We start from the raw sequence: 20,441 nt of genomic DNA on the forward strand, positions 1-20,441 counted from the left end.
CGCTTCGCGACTGTCACTCAGTTTCCTGTGGCGTACAGCCTGGTTACAACTACCTCTCTATATGTCCGACCTATCACCCCTCCAGCCTCCCGAATGATCTGGAGTTCATCCAGTTCCAGCTCCCACTCCTTAATGTGGATTATTCGGAGCTGAAGCTGGATGCCCTTCTCACAGGTGTAGTTATCAGGGACACAGGAGGGTCTCCTGCCTTTCCACATCCAGCAAGAGGAGCTTTCCACTATCCTGCCTGGCACCTTGACTGTTCTAACTGAGCAAATGTGAGGAAGGGGGCAAAAACACTTCCACCTCCAGTATAACTTTGCCTTCTCTGTGCGAAGGCTGTCCTGACTGAACCCTCAAAGAGGTAAAGCCTCAAAGTCTCCACTCCAACTCTGCCCAGTCCAGCATCGGCCACTCCATTTGCTGCTGCCTAACGTTGGCATCTTCTTGATCATCAATCCTGACTGTTGACTGGCCCCTGGTGAAAGCTCAAAAGTAACCTGCCCTGAAACCACTGCCTTTAATGCTCAATTGGCGAACTTGAGTGAATTACGCCCTCTCAAGCTTCTGATCTCTCCGATTAACGATGGGTCAAAGCCCGGCAGGGTGACACAAGGATGAGTGACTGATTGAAACCCATCCCACACTCAGAGCAGGTGACCACCCTCACCACAGTGTGACCCGCCACTGTCTCTGCAGTGTGGATGAGTGCGTGAATGCCTTCCCACAGTCTGAGCAGGACAACGTCCTCTCACTGCTGAAAACAGTCTGGTGTGTAGACAGGCGAGATGAAAGTGTGAATTAATTCCCAGTTGGAACAGGTGAACGGCTTCTACTCAGTGTGAACTCGCTGATGTTCATTCAGTTGAGATGACTGAGTGAATTCCTTCCCGCAGTCTGAGCAGTTGTACAGTTTCTCCCCTGTGTATACGTGCAGAGTTCATTCAATACCGGATGACCGGCAAGACCTCTCTCAGAAAGGGGTATCCTTGGTCGCTCCAATAGTGTTGTAAGTAATCCTGGAGTAACAAACATCAGCCTCATCGGTCCAAAATGCACTTTCATGTCCCAGCATCTTCTCAGTTAAGTTTCATTTCCATTCCTCAGACTTTCCGGCAAGTTCGGGGGTTCCTGTCCTCCAAAACGTAGCATGACAGGTTTGGAGAGGGGGCACCACACAGAGCTGTATTTGAGTGCTCGCAGCATAAGAAATAAAGTGGATGGTCTTGAAATTCAGCTAGATTGGCAATATGACGTTGTGGCCAAATCTGAAACTTGGCTAAAGGATGGCTGCCACTGGGTAAAAGAGAGTTGAGAATAGATATACGACCAATAGAAAATGACACGGGAGATACTGTGATGGGAGACACAGAGATGGCAGAGGAACTGAATGCGTATTTTGCATGATTCTTCATGGTGGAAGACATCTGCAGTACTGAATATCGGACATTCAAGAGCGTCAGGAAAGTGAAGCACATGCAGTGAAAGTTACAACTGAGAAGGTGCTCAGAAAGGTTAAAGGTCTGAGGGTGGATAAATCTCCTGGACCTGATGGAATGCACCTTCGGGTTCTGAAGGAAATAGCTGGAGAGATTTCGTAGGGATTACTAAAGATCTTTCAAGAATCGATAGATTCTGGCATAGTACCTGATGACTGGAAAATTACAAATGTTACTCCGCTATTTAAGAAGGGTGGGAGGGAGCAGAAAAGAAACTACAGACCTGAAAGCCTGACTTCAGTGGTTGGGAAGTTGCTGGAATCGATTGTTATGGATGAGATTACGGAGTACTGGGAGGCACATGACAAGATAGGCCAAAGCCTGCGTGGTTTCCTGAAAGGAAAATCCTGCCTTACTAACCTACTGCAATTCTTTGCGGAAATTACAAGTTGGGTGGACAAAGGAGATGTAGTTGATGTGGTATACTTGGATTTTCAGGGGCCTTTGAAAGATGCTGCACATGAGGCTGCTTAGCAAGATAAATCTCATGGAATTAGAGGGAATTTACTACCATGGTTGGAGCATTGGCTGATCAACAGAAAACAGAGTGGGAATAAAGGGATCCTATTCTGGCTGGCTGCCGGTTACCACTGGAGTTCCACTGTGGTCGATGTTGAGACCACTGCTTTTTATGATGGATGTCAATGACTTGGACTGTTGGATTAATGGATTTGTGGAAAAATTTGCCGACGATACAAAGATAGGTGGAGGAGCGGGTAGTGCTGAGGAAACAGAGTGCTGGCAGAGAGATTTAGATAGTTTCAGGGAATGGGCCAAGAAGTAGTTAATGAAATACAATGTTGGAAAGTGTATGGTCATGCATATTGGTGAAAGAAATAAACAGGCAGATGATTATTTAGATTGGGAGAGAATTCAAAATGCAGAGCTGGAAAGGAACTTGGAAGTCCTTGTGCAGGATACCCTAAAGGTTAACCTCCAGGCTGAGTCGGTGGTGAAGAAGGCGAATGCAATGGTGGCATTCATTTCTCGAGGTACAGAATATAAGAGCAGGGATGTGATGTTGAGGCTCTATAAGGCTCTCATGAGACCACACTTGGAGTATTGGGAGCAGTGAGCTCCTTATTTTAGAATGGATATACTGACATTGGAGAGGGTTCAGAGAAGATTCACAAGAATGACTCCAGGAATGAAAGGGTTACCATACGAGAAGCACCTGTCTTCTCTTGGGCTGTACTTCCTGGAGTTCAGGAGAATGGTGGGGGTCGGGGGGGGGGAAACTCATTGAAACATTCTGAATGTTAAAAGCTCTGAACAGAGTAGATATGGGAAAGTTATTCCCCATGGTAGGGGAGTCTATGACAAGAGCGCACAACTTCAGGATCAAAGGACATCCATTTAGAACAGAGATGAGGAGAAGTTACTTTACTCAGAGGGTGGTAAATTTGTGGAATTTATTGCCATAAGCAACTGTGGAGGCCAAGTCATTCGGTGCATTTAAGGCAGAGAGAGATGGGTTTTTGATTAGCCAGGCCATCAAAGGGTTTGGGAAGAAGGCAGGGGAGTGGGGATGACTGGAGAATCGGATCAGCCCATGATTGAAAGGTGGAGCAGCCTCGAAAGGCCGAATGGCTGACTTCTGCTCCTATATCTTCTAGTCTTAATTGAGATGTCTGAGTGAATCCTTTCCCACATTCAGAACAGGTCAGTGGCATCCCCCAGTGTGAATTCGCTGATGTATTTTAAACTCAGATGACCGAGTGAATTCCTTCCCACAGTCTGAGCAGGTGAACAGTTTCTCCCTAGTGTGAATTCGGTAGTGGCTCACAAGTTTGGGTGACTCAGTGAATCCCTTCCCACATTCAGAGCAGCTGAAAGGTTTCTCCCCAGTGTGAACTCGCTGGTGTACCTTCAGTTGAAATGACCGAGCAAAACCCTTCCCACATTCAGAGCATTTGAATGGCCTCTCCCGAGTGTGAAGTTTCTGATGTTGCTTCAGATTAGATAACCGGGCGAATCCCTTCCCACATTCAGAGCAGATGAACGGTTTCTCCCCAGTGTGAATTCGCTGATGTTCAATCAGTTCAGATTGCCAAGTGAATCCTTTCCCACATTCAGAGCAGGCAAACGGCCATTCCCCAGTGTGGACTCGCTGATGTTCCTTCATTTGAGCTGAATGGGTGAATCCCTTCCCACATTCAGAGCATGTGAATGGTTTCTCCCCAGTGTGATCTAACTGGTGTGTCAGTAGATGAGAATGCCAAATGAATCCTTTCCCACAGTCTGAGCAGGTGAATGGTCTCTCTGCAGTGTGAACAAACTGATGTACCTTCAGGTGAGCTGAATCATTGAATCCCTTCCCGCATTCCGAGCAGATGAATGGTTTCTCCCCAGTGTGAATTTGCTGGTGTTTCAAGAGATGAGATGACCGAGCAAATCCCTTCCCACATTCAGAGCATGTGAATGGCTTTTCTCCAGTGTGAACTCGCTGGTGTGTCAGTAGGTGAGAACGCCGAATGAATCCTTTCCCACATTCAGAGCAAACGAACGGCCTCTCCCCAGTATGAACTCGCTGATGTTCAATCAGTTCAGATGGCCAAGTGAATCCTTTCCCACATTCAGAGCAGGTGAATGGCCATTCCCCAGTGTGGACTCGCTGATGTTCCCTCATTTGAGCTGAATGGGTGAATCCCTTCCCACATTCAGAGCATGTGAATGGTTTCTCCCCAGTGTGATCTAACTGGTGTGTCAGTAGTTGAGAATGCCGAATGAATCCTTTCCCACAGTCTGAGCAGGTGAATGGTCTCTCTGCAGTGTGAACAAACTGATGTACCTTCAGGTGAGCTGAATCATTGAATCCCTTCCCACATTCAGAGCAGATGAATGGTTTCTCCCCAGTGTGAATTTGCTGGTGTTTCAAGAGACGAGATGACCGAGCAAATCCCTTCCCACATTCAGAGCATGTGAATGGCTTCTCCCCAGTGTGAACTCGCTGGTGTCTCTGCAGGTCGGACGAGTGAGTGAATCCCTTTCCACAGTCTGAGCAGGTGAACGGCTTCTCCCCAGTGTGAACTCGCTGATGTAACTTCAGTATAGATGACCGAGCAAATCCGTTTCCACATTCAAAGCAAATGAACGGCTTCTCCCCAGTGTGAACTCGCTGATGTCTCTGTAGGTCAGATGAGTGAGTGAATCCCTTCCCACAGTCTGAGCAGATGAATGGCCTCTCCCCAGTGTGAACTCGCTGGTGTGTCAGGAGCTGAGAACGCTGATTGAATCCCTTCCCACAGTCTGAGCAGGTGAATGGTCTCTCCCCAGTGTGAACTAACTGATGTTGTAGCAGGTGATTTGACTGAATGAATCCCTTCCCACAGTCTGAGCAGGTGAATGGCCTCTCCCCAGTGTGAACTCGCTGGTGTCTATGTAGTGTGGACGATTGAGTGAATCCCTTCCCACAGTCTGAGCAGGTGAATGGCATCTTTTCAGTGTGAACGAGCTGGTGTTCATTCAGTTGAGATGATTGAGTGAACCCTTTCCCACATTCAGAGCAGGCGAATGGCTTCTCCCCGGTGTGAACTCGCTGGTGTCACTGTGGCGTGGTCAATGTCCTCTCACTGGTGGATTTTCTGATATACCTTTAGCATCAATAACAGAATGGCTTCCGCTTGCAGAACAGGTGGAGCATCTCACTATGGTGTGAACTTGCTGATGTATCTTCAGACTAGATGACTGAGTGGTTCCCCTCCCTCACACAGAGCGGGTGAATGGCCTCTCCACACTGTGAACTCACTGGCGAGTCTGTGGGTAGCCTGTGAGTGAATCTCTTCCCACACTGAGAGAAGAAGAATGATATCTCACTGCGAACAATTCTCTGGCAATTCAGAAAGTCAGATGTTTGAATGCCTTGTACGATCAATGCAGTTGAAGAACTGATCTCCAGTGAACAAATGCTGGTGCGTTCTCAGCTCCTGGTTCCAGTGAATTTCACAGAGTAAAAACAGAAAACTTCATTTCAGAGACAGAATAAATTACCAGCTGGGATGAGATACTTCTTCATCTCCAAGGATCGACAACAAATGTGTTGGCGTTGCAAAGAAAATATTTGGTCGCTCCTTAAATATCCAGACAGAGTCAGCAAAACTGATGTTTTGTTGTGTTTGAGATTTCCGTACACAAGTGTTCTGCCATTTCAAACCTGTGAAAATATTTGCAAAAGACATCAATGGGTGAAGGACAATATTTCAGGAGGGATTTCAGTCTGTGGTGAGAACATAAGAAATAGGAGCAGGAGTCGGCCATCTGGCCCTTTGAGCCTGATCTGCCATTGAATAAGATCATGGCTGATCTGGCCATGGACTCATCTCCACCGACCTGCCTTTTCCCCATAACCCTTAACCCCACTACTGTGCCAAATCCTATCCAACCTTTTCTCAAATATATTTACTGAGGTAGCCTCCACTCCTTCATTGGGCAGAGAAATCTACAGATTCACCACTCTCCAAGTAAAGCAGTTCCTCATCATCTCCATCCCAATTTCCCCCAAATCTTGAGGCAATGTCCTCTAGTTTCCTGTCTCTATATTATCTATTCATTTCATAATTTTACATGTTTCTGTATGATCTCCTCTGAATGTGAGCTCTGGCGTCACAATTTTACCAATTTCAACTCAATTTGGGGGTATCAACTGGAGATATACCCCAGGCTACTGTGGGAAGTGAGAGAGGAAATTGCTGAGCCTCTGGCGATGATCTTTGCACATCAATCGGGAGAGGAAAAGTACCAGAGGATTAGAAGACATTGTTTCCTTTTCAAGAAAAGGAGTAGAGACAAGCCAGGAAATTACAGACCAGTGGTTCTTACTTCAGTGGAGGGCAAGTTGTTGGAGAAGCTCCTGAGAGGCAGGATTTATGAGCATTTGGAGAAGCATAATCTGATGTGGGATAGTCAGCATGGCTCTATCTAGGGCAGATCGTGCCTTATGAACATGATTGAATTCTTTGAGAATGTAACCAAACACACTGATGAATGTAGAGTAGTGGTCGCCAACCTTTTTAAGACCAAGATCCCCTACCTCGGCCTTACTTAAAGACAAGATCGACCTACTAAATCATTCAGAGAAAAAACAGCTCAGATTGTACTTCCAACTTGAGTCCTTTCATTTGGGCTAATTGTGTTTGAATTACATAAAATGCTTTTGTCAAATTGTCAAATTAATTCAACCAAGAAAACACTGTAACTTGCATATCAAACAGGCCATGGCTGTCTTTCTTTAAGAATATTAAGTTTTGCACAGAAAACGGAATAACACAAAAGACAGTTAAGGTGTTTGCGAATCAGAAGCCATGGATTCACAGTGATGTGAGGGACTACTCAGGGAGCACGATGCAATCTTCAGGTCAGGAGACAAACAAGCCCACAGTGAAGCACGGGCGAATCTCCACAGGGGCATCAGGGATGCAAAGCACAAATACAAACTGCGCATGGAAAGTCAGTTTGATAACAACAACCCCCGCAGTGTGTGGAAAGGCATCAAGGCGCTGACAGACTACAAAACCAATAATCTGCTGCCAGATGACGACGCCACACTGCCTGATGTCCTGAACGAGTTCTTCGCCCAGAGGGAGGAGGCTGCTCCACTCATCCACCCACCTGACGATGAGTCCACACGGGTCCTTAAGCAACATCAGGTGAGATCCAATCTGAGGACAGTGAATGCGAGTAAGGCAGCTGGCCCAGATGGAGTGCCCGGCCGGGTACTGAAAGCGTGCGCCGACCAGTTTGCTGAGGTGTTTACAAGTATATTTAACGTCTCACTGCAACAAGCTGTTGCTCCAACATGCCTGAAAACCTCCAGCATCATCCCAGTGCCCAACAAATCAGCTGTGAAGTGCTTGAACGACTATCGCCCTGTAGCACTGACACCCATAGACATGAAGTGCTTTGGGAGACTCATGCTCTCACACATTAAGACTATAATCCCACCTGATCTGGACAAACACCAGTTTGCCTACCAGGCAAACCACTCCACAGAGGATGCAATCACAACAGCCCTCCATATCGACAATAGAGAATAGACAATAGGTGCAGGAGTAGGCCATTCGGCCCTTCGAGCCAGCACCGTCGTTCACTGTGATCATGGCTGATCATCTATTATCAGTATCCAGTTCCTGCCTTATCCCCGTAACCTTTGATTCCACTATCTTTAACAGCTCTATCCATCTCTTTCTTGAAAGCATCCAGAGATTTGGCCTCCACAGCCTTCTGGGGCAGAGCATTCCATATATCCACCACTCTCTGGGTGAAAAAGTTGTTCCTCAACTCCGTTCTAAATGGCCTACCCCTAATTCTTAAACTGTGGCCTCTGGTTCTGGACTCACCCATCAACGGGAACATGCTTCCTGCCTCCAGCGTGTCCAATCCCTTAATAATCTTATATGTTTCAATAAGATCCCCTCTCAGCCTTCTAAATTCCAGAGTATACAAGCCCAGTCGCTCCAATCTTTCAACATATGACAGTCCCGCCATCCCGGGAATTAACCTTGTGAACCTACGCTGCACTCCCTCAGCAGCAAAAATGTCCTTCCTCAAATTTGGAGAGCAAAACTGCACACAGTACTCCAGGTGTGGTCTCACCAGGGCCCTGTACAGCTGCAGAAGGATCTCTTTGCTCTTGTACTCAATTCCCCTTGTTATGAAGGCCAGCATGCCATTAGCTTTCTTCACTGCCTGCTGTACTTGCATGCTTGCTTTCAGTGACTGATGTACAAGAACACCTAGATCTCGTTGTACTTCCCCTTTTCCTAACTTGACTCCATTTAGACAATAATCTGCCTTCCTGTTCTTACCACCAAAGTGGATAACCTCACATTTATCCACATTAAACTGCATCTGCCATGCATCTGCCCACTCACCCAGCCTGTCCAAGTCACCCTGCATTCTCATAACATCCTCCTCACATTTCACACTGCCACCCAGCTTTGTGTCATCGGCAAATTTGCTAATGTTACTTTCAATTCCCTCAGCTAAATCATTAATATATATTGTAAACAGCTGCAGTCCCAGCACTGAACCCTGTGGTACCCCACTAGTCACCGCCTGCAATTCCAAAAAGGAACCATTAATTGCTACTCTTTGTTTTCTGTCAGCCAGCCAATTTTCAATCCATGTCAGTACTCTACCCCCAATACCATGTGCCCTAATTTTGCCCACTAATCTCCTATGTGGGACGTTATCAAAGTCTTTCTTTCATATTGCTCTGACTCACTCAGAGAAACCAAACACTTATGTGAGGATGATATTTGTGGACTTCAGTTCTGCATTTAACACAGTCATCCCCCATAAACTGGTCAGCAAACTGAACACTCTTGGCCTTGGTTCCTCCCTGTGATCATGGGTCATGGACTTTCTCACAGATTGACCACAGCAAGTCAGAATTGGTCAGCACACCTCCACCACCCTTGTCGTAAAAATAGGCACCCCGCAGGGCTGTGTGCTGAGCCGTATGCTCTACACACTCTTCACACATGACTGCACCCCCGTCTACACCTCCAACTCCATAATTAAATTTGCGGACAATACCACAGTGGTTGGTCTGATCTCGGACGAGGATGAAACAGCCTACAGGCTTGAGGTGGACCATCTGACGGAGTGGTGTAAGGACAACGACCTGGTCCTTCACACTTCTACAACAAAAGAGATGACCATTCACTTCAGGAGATCGAAGGACAGAGTACACACCCCCCTCCATATACATGGAGAGGCAGTGGAAAGTGTGGAAAACCATGTTGTCAAAACAGCTGACATGGACCACCAACACCTCGCTGCTTGTATAAAAGGCACAACAAAAACTCTTTTTCCTCAGAAAGCTGAAACAGGCCAAACTCCCACAGAAACTGTTGCTGAACTTCTCCAGAAGCACAATTGAAACCGTCCTGACCAACAGCGCCACCGTGTGGTATGTCAGCTGCACGGCCGCTGAGCGACAAGACCTGCATCGCGTGGTGAAGGCGGCCCAGCAAATTGTCAGGAGGGAGCTCCCAGGACTGGACACCATCTATTCCAGCAGACTCAGGAGGAAAGCAATCAGCATAACCAGAGAAACCACACACCCCGGCCACTCCCTGTGTGACCCACTGCCGTCCAGCAAAAGGTTCAGGACACTAAAAGCCAGAACAAATAGACCGAAGAACAGCTTCTATCCCAGAGCAGTGGCCTCCATCACACCACTCCACAGAACAATGACTGAAACTGTGAGCACACACGTGCACACACAAGGACTCAAATACTTGCACTAACAGCACTTTGTGCATTACTGTGATATTCTGGAGCTGCTGCAGCTTATTTTCTGCTACTTATCTGTTTAATACTGTTTTTCTATCACTGTCTTCTTTTTATCTACCGATTTATTTAATTGCCTGAGAGGAAGCCAAACAAAGTTTCATTGTACCTACAGGAGGAATTCTGCAGATGCTGGAAATTCAAGCAACACACATCAAAGTTGCTGGTGAACACAGCAGGCCAGGCAGCATCTCTAGGAAGAGGTACAGTCGACGTTTCAGGCCGAGACGAAGGGTCTCCATCCGAAACGTTGACTGTACCTCTTCCTAGAGATGCTGCCTGGCCTGCTGTGTTCACCAGCAACTTTGATGTGTATTGCTTTAATTGTACCTATGTATAATGACAATAAAGATCATTCAATTCAATTCAATATTACAATACTTCATACCTCTAATTCTAAGTTTCATTATTTAATTTTATTTCAATGCAAAAAATAAATGAATAAAAATTGACTGTTGCACTCAGTGTGATGACTGGGGCTGAACATTTTCTGCTAGTCCCCTGAAATTTGGGTCATAACTACAGACAGCCAGTCTGAGACAGTCTGTGAGACGTCTGTTAGTAAGACAGCTCCTGTACTTAGATTTAATAATTTTCATCTGTGAAACTGCAATTTCACACAGATAAGTTGACCCGAAGTAGGCACTGACTTTTAGTGCACACGTGGTGAGATAAGGAAACTTCTCCCTGCTGACAAGCCCCCGGAAGTCACTGTCCCTTGATTGATGGCATTTTTCAAATCAATTGTTTCCATTTCAATATCACTTGGCACACCAGATACTTGCTGGAATCTGGCTGCCATCTGTTCTATATCGATCAGCAGAAATGGATTTGAAATAAATGCAGCAATATCTTTCATGACGTTTAACTCTCCAAAATACTGATCGAACTCGACTGCGAGTTGGTCTAGGTAAGCACAGTACTGCTCAGGGCAAAAAGCACTTTTTTCCTTGATGGCTTGTAACATTTTCTCCAAGTTGGGAAAGTGTGTCAGTCTCCCGTTCTTTAAATTTGAAATCCAAACACCGAGCTTGGCCTTAAACACACTTACTGGGCTTATCATGTGGGGCAAGGTGTCGGGTCTTTTCCCATGAGCTCGTTGTTAAGTGCGTTTAATTTAGCCATTAGGTCTGTCAGAAACCTTAAATCCAGTAGCCATGCATCATCGGACAGTTCCTCATGCTCCTTGTTTCTTGTTGACAGAAAAGTCTTCATCTTCGGCAGCAAGTCAACAAATCGTTGCAGCACTTTCCCGCGACTCAGCCACCGAACATCAGCATGAAGAATTATGTCTCCGTAAGTGGCATCCAGCTCAGCCAATAACACCTTGAATAAGCGGTGCTGAAGCGCTTTTGCTCGAATCAAGTTAATCAGTTTGACCACCAGTGTCATTACATGAGAAAAGTCCACGACCTTCCCAGCCAAGGCCTGCTGCTGAATCACACAGTGATAATCCAGGAAGCTGGGAAAATCAGAGTCATTACGGCACAGTGCTATAAAACCAACACACACACCGCGTGTTGCTGGGGCCCCGTCAGTAGTAATTGCCACCCGTTTATGAATGGGGATGTCATTTTCACGGAGATATTTTTTTTAAACTCAGTGTAAATATCCTCACCTCTCGTTCTCTCCTTTAACTGCAAAAGAGTCAGGAAGTCATCCTTTGTTGTAAAATCCTGGAAAGCCGTTCTGACAAATACAACAAGCTGAGCTGTTTGCATTACATCCAGGGATTCATCAAACTGTAGTGAAAAATATTCACAGAGTGACAAGTCCTTTAACACTTGTCGATCCTTACTTTGAGCAGCATGTTTTGTGAAAAACGATTGCTGGGCCTTCAACCCCGATTTCAGCTCCTCAAATTTCCTGACACAGAGTGCTCTATTTGGGGGGTAGGTGTCTTTAAATTTCTGGTGATTGGTGTTGTGGTGCTGCTCCAGATTCCCTCTGTTAGTCAGCGCTGGTGTTTGGTGGCACAACACACATACACACTTGTCTCTCACCAAGGTAAATAGAAATTCCTCTTCCATTCTGGATGGAATTTGTACGTTTTTGCCTTCTTTCGTGGAGCCTCCACCATGCTAGCTAGCGACTTGCAGGATATCACCAGTGAGTGCCGTATATTGATGTTTGCGACAGTCTGCACTCTTATCTAATCTAATTGGTCACTTTGATACAGCACAAGCTATGCTGAAAAAATACGACAGCTAAATCAAAAGAGAGAGAGGCGCTAACTTTTCAGTTAAAACTAAAATTAATGCTAATTATTAGCACACTATCTGAAATGCTAAACATGAATTCACGCTATCAAAGGCAAAAAATTCAAAAGAAAGAAAGAGTGGGACAACTGCTCAAATTTCTGCGTAACTGACGTAATATAAATAGCAGCGTAATAGAGTCAAAACTGATTAAAGTTGATCAAAGTTCAGTGAAGTCATGACTGCAGAAGGGAGTCATTTTTACCCACACGTGTTGCATTCTTTTGCCATTGAACAGTTTGCCCGTTTGTTCGTTTATGTTCAGGATAAACAAAACTCTCCCACGCTCCATGGAATTTGACAGACAGCAGCAACAGTCACATGATGTCAGCACACACGTGACGCACAGCACTGCGCAGCGGAAAAAGAGAAACACAAAAACCAGGGAAAGCAACGAAGTGTGGGTTAAAAATGACTCACTTATGCGCTCTAGGGGTGAAATCTGCTTTTGAGTCGGAAGGTTTATCAGGCATAATGTATTTGTGTATTTATTTATTTTTTCCGGGATCTACTGGGAAAGTCTCAAAGATCGACCGGTCGATCGTGATTGACTGGTTGGCGACCGCTAATGTAGAGCATTGGATGTAGCGTACATGGCTTTCAGTGAGACTTTTGATAAGATTCCTCATGTGAGGCTCATTCAGAAAGTAACGAGGCAAGGATCCAAGTAGACCTTGCTTTGTGGATCCAGAATTGGCTTGCCCACAGAAGCCAAAGGTGGTTGTAGATGGTTTGTATCCTGCATGGAGGATGGTGACCAGTGGTGTTCTGCAGGGATGTGTTCTGAGACTCCTTCTCTTTGTGATGTTTATAAATGATCTTGATGAGGAAGGAGAAGGGTGCTGATGACACAAAAGTTGAGGGTCTTGTGAAGAGTCTGGACAGTTCTCCAGAGGTTACAGCAGGATGCAGATAGGATGCAGAACTGGCAGATGGAGTTCAACCCAGATAAGTGTGCTGTGGTTTATTTCGGTACATCAAATTTGAAGACAGAACACAATATTATGTTGGGACTATTGGCAAGGTGGACAATCAGCGAGATCTTGTGGTCCATGTCAATTTTACACTCAAAGCTGCAGCGCTGATTGACAATGTTGTTAAGAAGGCCTTCATCAACCATGGAACTGAGTTCACGATCGGTGAGGTAATGTTATAGCTATATAAGACCTTCTTTAAACCCACTGAGAGTCTTGTGTTCAGTTACCTCATTACAGGACGGATGTGGATACCATAGAAAGACTGCAGAGGAGATTTACAAGGATGTTGCATGGAATGGAGAACATGCCTTATGAGAATAGGTTGAGTGAACTTTGGAGCGACGGAGGATGAGAGGTGCCCTGACAGATGTGTATAAGATGATGAAAGGTATTGATCGTGTGGATAGCCAGAGACTTTTTTCCTTGGGCTGAATTGGCAAACACGAGGAGCATAGTTTTAAGGTGTTGGAAGTAGGGTTAAAGGGGATGTCAGAGGTAGGTTTTTCACACAGAGAGTAGTAGGTGTATGGAATGCACTGCCAGCGATGATGGTAGAGGCAGATACCATGGAGTCTTTTGAGAGACTGTTAGATATGTACATGGAGCTCAGGAAAACAGAGTGCAATGCGGTTGGGAAATCCGAGGCAGTTTCTAGAATAGGTTACATGGACGGCACAACACTGTGGGCCGAAGGGCCTGTAATATATTGTAGATTTCTATGTTTCTATATGCACTCATCTTCGAACAAGGCACGGATCAGACATTCTGACTGACCATCAAATTCTCTGACTGTATTCCTGTCTGTGTGAGAATGGGCTATTTCTGACTTCAATCAACCTGTGACTTGGCTGAATTCGTCTCTGCCCTTTGGTATTATTTCAAGTTCTGGCCGTGTTCCACAACACTACAAAGAGCACTTGTTACTACATGTATGATCCTGGAGATTTACTAATTACTTGCATCGACTACAGAGCATCGTGGGAGCTGAATTCTGAAGGAAGACAGTTTTTTTTAAAAAAACTTCGAGTGCAAGGAGAACGAGACCGCACAGGCGCGAGACGTCAACAGGACAGCGCGGAGAGTTTAAAAAGGCAGGTTGCTACCAACAGCTGTCTTTTGGATCGGGACTACAGAGCATAGTGGGAGCTGAATTCTGAAGGAAGACAGTTTTTTTAAAAAACTTCTTCGAGTGCAAGGAGGATGAGACTGCGCAGGCGCGTGACGTCAACAGGACAGCGTGGAAAGTTTAAAAAGGAGACCACCTTATACAGCGGGCAGCGGAGTGAGTGGGAGCAGAGTGTAGGGCTTTGGCTTCAACGGGCTTCGGCGGTAAACGGGAAGAGGCAAGAGCGAAGCACTAACTCTTTTTTTTTCTCCCCCCCCCCCCTTCGCGAATCGGCCCGCACAGACAGGAACAGCAGGGCTCTCACAGCTAACCGTTTAAAAAGTTCATCTGTTTGGCGAGGTAAGTGGGTGAGTTGACTTATTTTTCCTGTAGAATTAGATAGCATGCCTGCAGGGTTAGTGCTTTGTTCAGGGTGTCAGATGTGGGAATCCTGGGAGACCTCCAGCCTCCCTGATGGCCACATCTGCACCAGGTGCACCGAGATGCAGCTCCTCAGAGACCGTGTTAGGGACCTGGAGCTGCAGCTTGATGACCTACTGCTTATCAGGGAAAGTGAAGAGGTGATAGACAGGAGCTACAGGGAGGTAGTCATCCTTAGGGTACAGGGGTCAGAAAACTGGGTCACTGTCAAGAGAGGGAAGGGAAATGCCCGGATAGTGGAGAACACACCTCTGGCTGTCCCCCTCAGCAACAAATATCTTCTTCTGGATGCTGCTTAGGGGATGACCTGACAGGGTACACCCACGGTGACCGGGTCTCTGGCACTGAGACTGGCGCTGTTGTGCAGGAGAGAAGGAGGGAGAAGAGGAATGCAGTAGTCATAGGGGATTCCATAGTCAGGGGAACAGACAGGAGATTCTGTGAGCCTGACAGAGATACCCACAGGGTGTCTCCCAGGTGCCAGGGTACGGGATGTCTCGGATTGGGTCCTGAATATTCTGAAGGGGGAGGGTGAGCAGCCAGTTGTCTTGGTACATGTTGGTACCAATGACATAGATAGGACAAAGGAGGAGGTCCTGAAAAGAGATTTCCACGAGTTAGGAAGGAAGCTTCTCCAAATGCTCATAAATCCTGCCTCTCAGGAGCTTCTCCAACAACTTGCCCTCCACTGAAGTAAGAACCACTGGTCTGTAATTTCCTGGTTTATCTCTACTCCCTTTCTTGAAAAGGGAACAGTGTCTTTTAATCCTCTGGTACTTTTCCTCTCCCTATTGATATGCAAAGATCATCGCCAGAGGCTCAGCAATTTCCTCCCTCACTTCCCACAATATCCTGGGGTATATCTCAAGTTGAGTACCCCCAACTTGTGTTGAAATTGGTAAAGTTGTCCGCTCTTGGACTGTATTCCTTGGAGTTTAGAAGAATGAGGGGAGACCTCACAGAAACATTTCGAATGTTGAAAGGCATGGACAGAGTGGATGTGGAAAAGTTGTTTCCCATGATGGGGGAGTTTAGTACGAGACGGCATCACTTAAGGATTGAAGGGCGCCCATTCAGAACAGAAATGCGAAGAAATTTTTTTTAGTCAGAGGGTGGTGGATCTATGGAATTTGTTGCCACGGGCGGCAGTGGAGGCCAAGTCATTGGGTGTATTTATGGAAGAGATTGATAGGTATCTGAGTAACCAGGGCATCAAACGTTATGATGAGAAGGCGGGGGAAGTGGGACTAAATGGGAGAATGGATCAGCTCATGATAAAATGGAGGAGCAGACTCGATGGGCCGAATGGCCGACTTCTTCTCCTTTGTCTTATGGTCCTATGGACTCCCACCAGCTGATTGACAGTGATGATCACATCGATGGCAATGCCAATGAATATAAAGTGGAGGGCAGTGGTTATTCTTATTGGAGTGCAGCACTGTTGTGATGTGAAAGCCACAAGTCACTCGTCATCGAGGCAAAGATGTTTTATATCGTTATTTACCCAGAGAGAACTAAATCTGACGGAAGGTTTCATTTCCATACAGCACTAATTGACATTCCCACTGACTGGAAGGTAAACTCTTCAACCGGGATTAACTGGGAACTATATTTTTGTTCCGAGTTCATAATTCTCGGATTTACATAGCTGGAGCTCGGCAGTGTTTGGGAGATACATCCACTCGCATTTCCTTCGACTGTAGGGGACAACTGTCGCCTATGGCTGCCTCTTTACCCAGAAGCCCTCACGATGAGAAACCTCTCCATCAGCCATCGAAAGATGCAGGAATGCGCATGCGCCGCAAAACTAGCGGCGGAGGCGCCGAGTCGAAAGCTCCTGGGGGAGCCCGGGTACGGATCGTGGGGCTGAGAGAGAGGGAAAGGACCAGGACTGTCGTGGGGTGCAGTACCAGTGTGGCTGGAAATCACAGCAATTGTCCTTCGGTCGCGTTTCAGACGCCGGTGATTGACAGTCCGCCCGGAGCGCGCTCTTACCTGCGTCCATTCGTTGTGAGCCGCTCGTCCAGTCAGCGCATGCGCGGTATTCGGGTCTGAGCGCGGCGACCACGCATGCGCGTTTTTTAAACAGGCGACAATCTGCAGATGCGGAAATGCAAAGCGACACACGGAAAATGCTGGAGGAACTCAGGGGGGCGGCAGCAACGTGGAGAGGGGTGAACAGTCGGCGTTTCACACCGACACCCTTCTTCAGGACTGGAAAGGAAGGGAGGGAGTCAGAATGTGTGTGTGGGGCGGAGGGGAGTAAAGTCAAGAGGTGTGAAGTTCACTGGTGAAAGAGATACAGGGCTGGAGAATAATAATAAATACTTCATTGATCCCGAGTGGGAAATTCTTTTGTCACAGCAGCTAAATTTAAAATCACACTTAGCAGTGTGCAGACTTTACTAAAAGTAAAGTTGAGAATAATCATATACAGAATAATACGGTACCAATGTGCAATTATAACGTATGAAACAATTTTGCAGAGACTACTGAACTATGATCTGTCGCAGAAAGATGTATTTAATGGACTTTATTTCTTACATCTTTCACATACATGTGGAGTAAACTCAAATAGGCAATCATAGTAATTTATAATAAACAGAACAGTCAATGTAACATAGAAATACACTCAAATCAGCGTGAGTTAAGCAGTCTGATTCCTGGCGGAAGAAGCTGTCCCGGAGCCTGTTGGTCCTGGCTTTTGTGCTGGGGATGCGTTGCCCCGATGGTAGCAGCTGGAACACATTGTGATTGTGGAGACTCGGGTGCCCGGTGATCTACACACCTGTCTTTGTAAATTCCCTGAATCGTGGGAAGTTCACAACTCCAGATACGCTGGGCTGCGCGCACCACTCTCTGCAGATTTCTTCGATTAAGGGAGGTACAGTTCCCATACCAGGCATTGATGCAGCCAGTCAGGATGCTCTTAGTTGTGCCCCTGTAGACAGTTCTAAGGATTTGGGGGCCGACACCAAATTTCCTCAACCATCTGAGGTCAAAGAGGCGCTGTTGTGCCTTTTTCACCGCACAGCTTCTGTGTACAGACCACATGGGGTCCTCGGTGATACGGATCCCGAGGAACTTAAAGCTGTTTACCTTCCAACCCCAGATCCATTGATGTCAATAGGGGTTACTCGTCTCCCTTCCTCCTGTAATTCACAGCCAGCTCCCTTGATTTTTTGACATTGAGGGAGAGGTTGTTTTCTTGACACCACTGTGTCAGAGAGATGACTTCTTCCTTGTAGGCCACCTCATTATTGTTTGATGTTAGGCCAATCAATGTAATGTCGTCGCAAATTTAATTCGCAGTTCAGAGCTGTGGGTGGCAGATTAGCAAATGAACTGTTGTATATGGTTATTACATTTGATGGGAAAGATCTTCTGTAATGATCCTTGTGACAGCGGCGCTGAGTGAGTCTGTTTGAAAGGGTGCTCCGCTGCCGATGCAGTATGTCGTGGACAGAATGTGCCCGATTGTCCGTAATGGATGACCATTTGTTTCGTGTCCTCCTCCCCACAACTAATTCGAAAGAGCCCCGGTTGTGGCCAAGGACGGTTCCAGCCTTTTTGATGAGTTTATTTTGTCGTTTTGCATCTCCAGCACCGATGCTGCTCCCCCAACATAAATCCGCAATGAAGACTGCACTCGCTACAACAGACTGGTAAAAAATCTCCAACATCCTGCCTCACACATTCAAGGATCTCAGCTTCCTTAGAAAATGGAGCCCGCTCATCCCCTTCTTGTAAACAGCCTTGTTGTTGCTTTTCCAATCATATCTGTTGCCCGGGTGAAACCCCAATGCTGTACTCCTCCACCACCGCAACGTCTTCTCCCGGAATGTATTCAGGACTCGTCACTCTCCTCTTCCTCCTAAAATCAATCACCTTTTCCCTGGTTTTGGCCACATTCAGGAGCAGGTGATTCCTCCCTCACTATTCCACAAACCTGTCCACCAGTCCTCTGTGCTCCAACTCCCGTCCATCTCTGATACACCAACTACCGCAGAGTCATCAGAGAACTTCTGCAAGTGGCCAGACTCAGAGTTGCACTGAAAGTCTGAGGTGTCAGTGTGAACAGAAACGGAGACAGGACAGTCCCTTGTGGGGCTCCGGTGTCACTCACCTCCACCTCAGGCAGAGAACCACCCAGCGGTACAAACTGGGGTCTATCAGTCAGGAAGGCAGTAATCCAGGAGATAGTGAATTTGTCTGCACCCATCCTTTGCAGCTCCTTGCGCAGATGACGTGGCTGGATTGAATTAAATGTTGCCCGGGGCGACTGAGGAGAACCCAAGTGCGGGACACCGGCACGTCGACTGAGTTGGGGATGCTGGCGTAGACGTGAACGTAGAACAGCAAACCGGAGGAATCATGACAAGGAAACGGGATCTATAGGGACTATCTGAAAACTAGAGCTGAACTTAGAACTAACGGTTCTAATCGCACAAGAGAACGAAGTATTATACGAGAATGGACCAACAAACTGGCAGCCTATGATAGTGACACCATCGTACTGATTTCACAGTCTCTGATGCAAACCAGAGGTACCCTAATTAAGCAAACTAACAGCAATTGAAAATCTAATGGCTGAAATTAGGGCATAATCAGGGAGAAAGGAGTGTTAAAGCGGAACAGCCAAACGGAACCATGACATTAAAGGCCCCAGAGACATTTTAAAAAATGTGACTCTCAGAATGCCACCACCATCATCCCGGTGGGAGTGAGCTCGCTGCAACAGGGAGATGACAGTGAAACACCCAGGTTCTGTTCGGCTACCTAAGTCTAGGGAAGACCATCTCTGGCCCCGCCAAACGTGTGAGATTGAGGTGTGAGCTCACCCGAGACCCCCTGTTTGGGTGGATGCTGCGTGATTTGTTTCCCTGATACAAATCAATACCACGAAATAACAGACACCATACACAATTAAAGGAATTAGCTTTATAATTCTGAATTTTACTGAAGGGTTAGTAAAGAAAAAAACAAGAAAAAAACAAAAGGGGCCCATATTAATGAAACAGTCTAATGTGGACAAGTTGGAGCTCACGGTTTCCCCTTCGCTGATCCTCCTTCGATCTCCCCGGCTTTGTCGGATCATGACTCCGGTCCGGCGTCTTCTCTCTTCATCTCCCGCCAAATGAAGATGTCACTCTGGTGTCAGGAACACGGCACGAAACACACTCCCGTCATCGGACGGCTCACTTTCCAAAACACCCGTTATCTCTCACCATCACCCAGACACTGCTCCTGCAGAAAGACCATTTCACTCTCCCCCCACCCCCACCCCCACCCCGCACCAAGGTTAGTCATGTCCTCATTGTGATAATTTTCCACCCCTTCATACAAAGCACAAAGTCCAATCCAGGTGTAAACGACAGTGACACAGCTCACCAAGGCGACAGGTGCCACAGTCTCTTCCCCCGGTGCTACATAGGCCAGCCTATCGAGTGGTCTCCTGATTCTGTGAGATCTCCTTACCCCGTCATCTACTTCTTCAGCTTCCTAGAGATGCTGCCTGGCCTGCTGCGTTCACCAGCGTTTTTGTATGTGTGTTGCTGGGATTTGCAGATTCGCTCGTGTTTGCATTGATAAGAACGGATATTTTTATTTTTTTTATTATTTATTTTAATTAATTGGTTTATTTATTTTTATTTTTCCTGCTGGGTGGCGGCGACATCAAAGAGGGGCTGTGCTTTCAGCAGCGAAAGCGGCTCCTCGCTGCCCTTCTCTCGAAATTGCTGGAGCAGCCTCTGCCATCCTGCGGCGTGCCGGAAGGTGACATCGAAGAAGCCGGGGAAGTCCTGTAGGCAGTAAAGGTCCCCGGGGGTAAATCCACAGCAGCCCATCAGGACCTTCCGGGTGAAGG

The 20,441-nt window shown here is 46.7% G+C and overlaps 1 protein-coding gene across 1 annotated transcript; it reads right to left on the bottom strand.

Moving 5' to 3' along the window:
- LOC140185263 (uncharacterized) lies at positions 1–16,629 on the bottom strand. Its single transcript, XM_072238655.1, has 2 exons — positions 16,571–16,629; positions 1–5,652 (listed from the first exon to the last, which is right to left on the bottom strand). The coding sequence occupies exon 2, from the start codon at positions 4,933–4,935 to the stop codon at positions 3,163–3,165; it is 1,773 nt and encodes a 590-aa protein (XP_072094756.1). The 5' UTR covers positions 4,936–5,652; positions 16,571–16,629; the 3' UTR covers positions 1–3,162.
- Positions 16,630–20,441: the final 3,812 nt, after the last annotated feature.

Source organism: Mobula birostris, chromosome 20, assembly GCF_030028105.1.
Source record: "Mobula birostris isolate sMobBir1 chromosome 20, sMobBir1.hap1, whole genome shotgun sequence".
In the NCBI taxonomy this organism is placed as follows: Eukaryota; Metazoa; Chordata; class Chondrichthyes; order Myliobatiformes; family Myliobatidae; genus Mobula; species Mobula birostris.

What these genes read in the sequence shown, in the direction of transcription:
- LOC140185263 (XM_072238655.1), bottom strand. Translation starts at nt 4,935, where the DNA reads ATGCCATTCACCTGCTCAGACTGTGGGAAGGGATTCACTCAATCGTCC.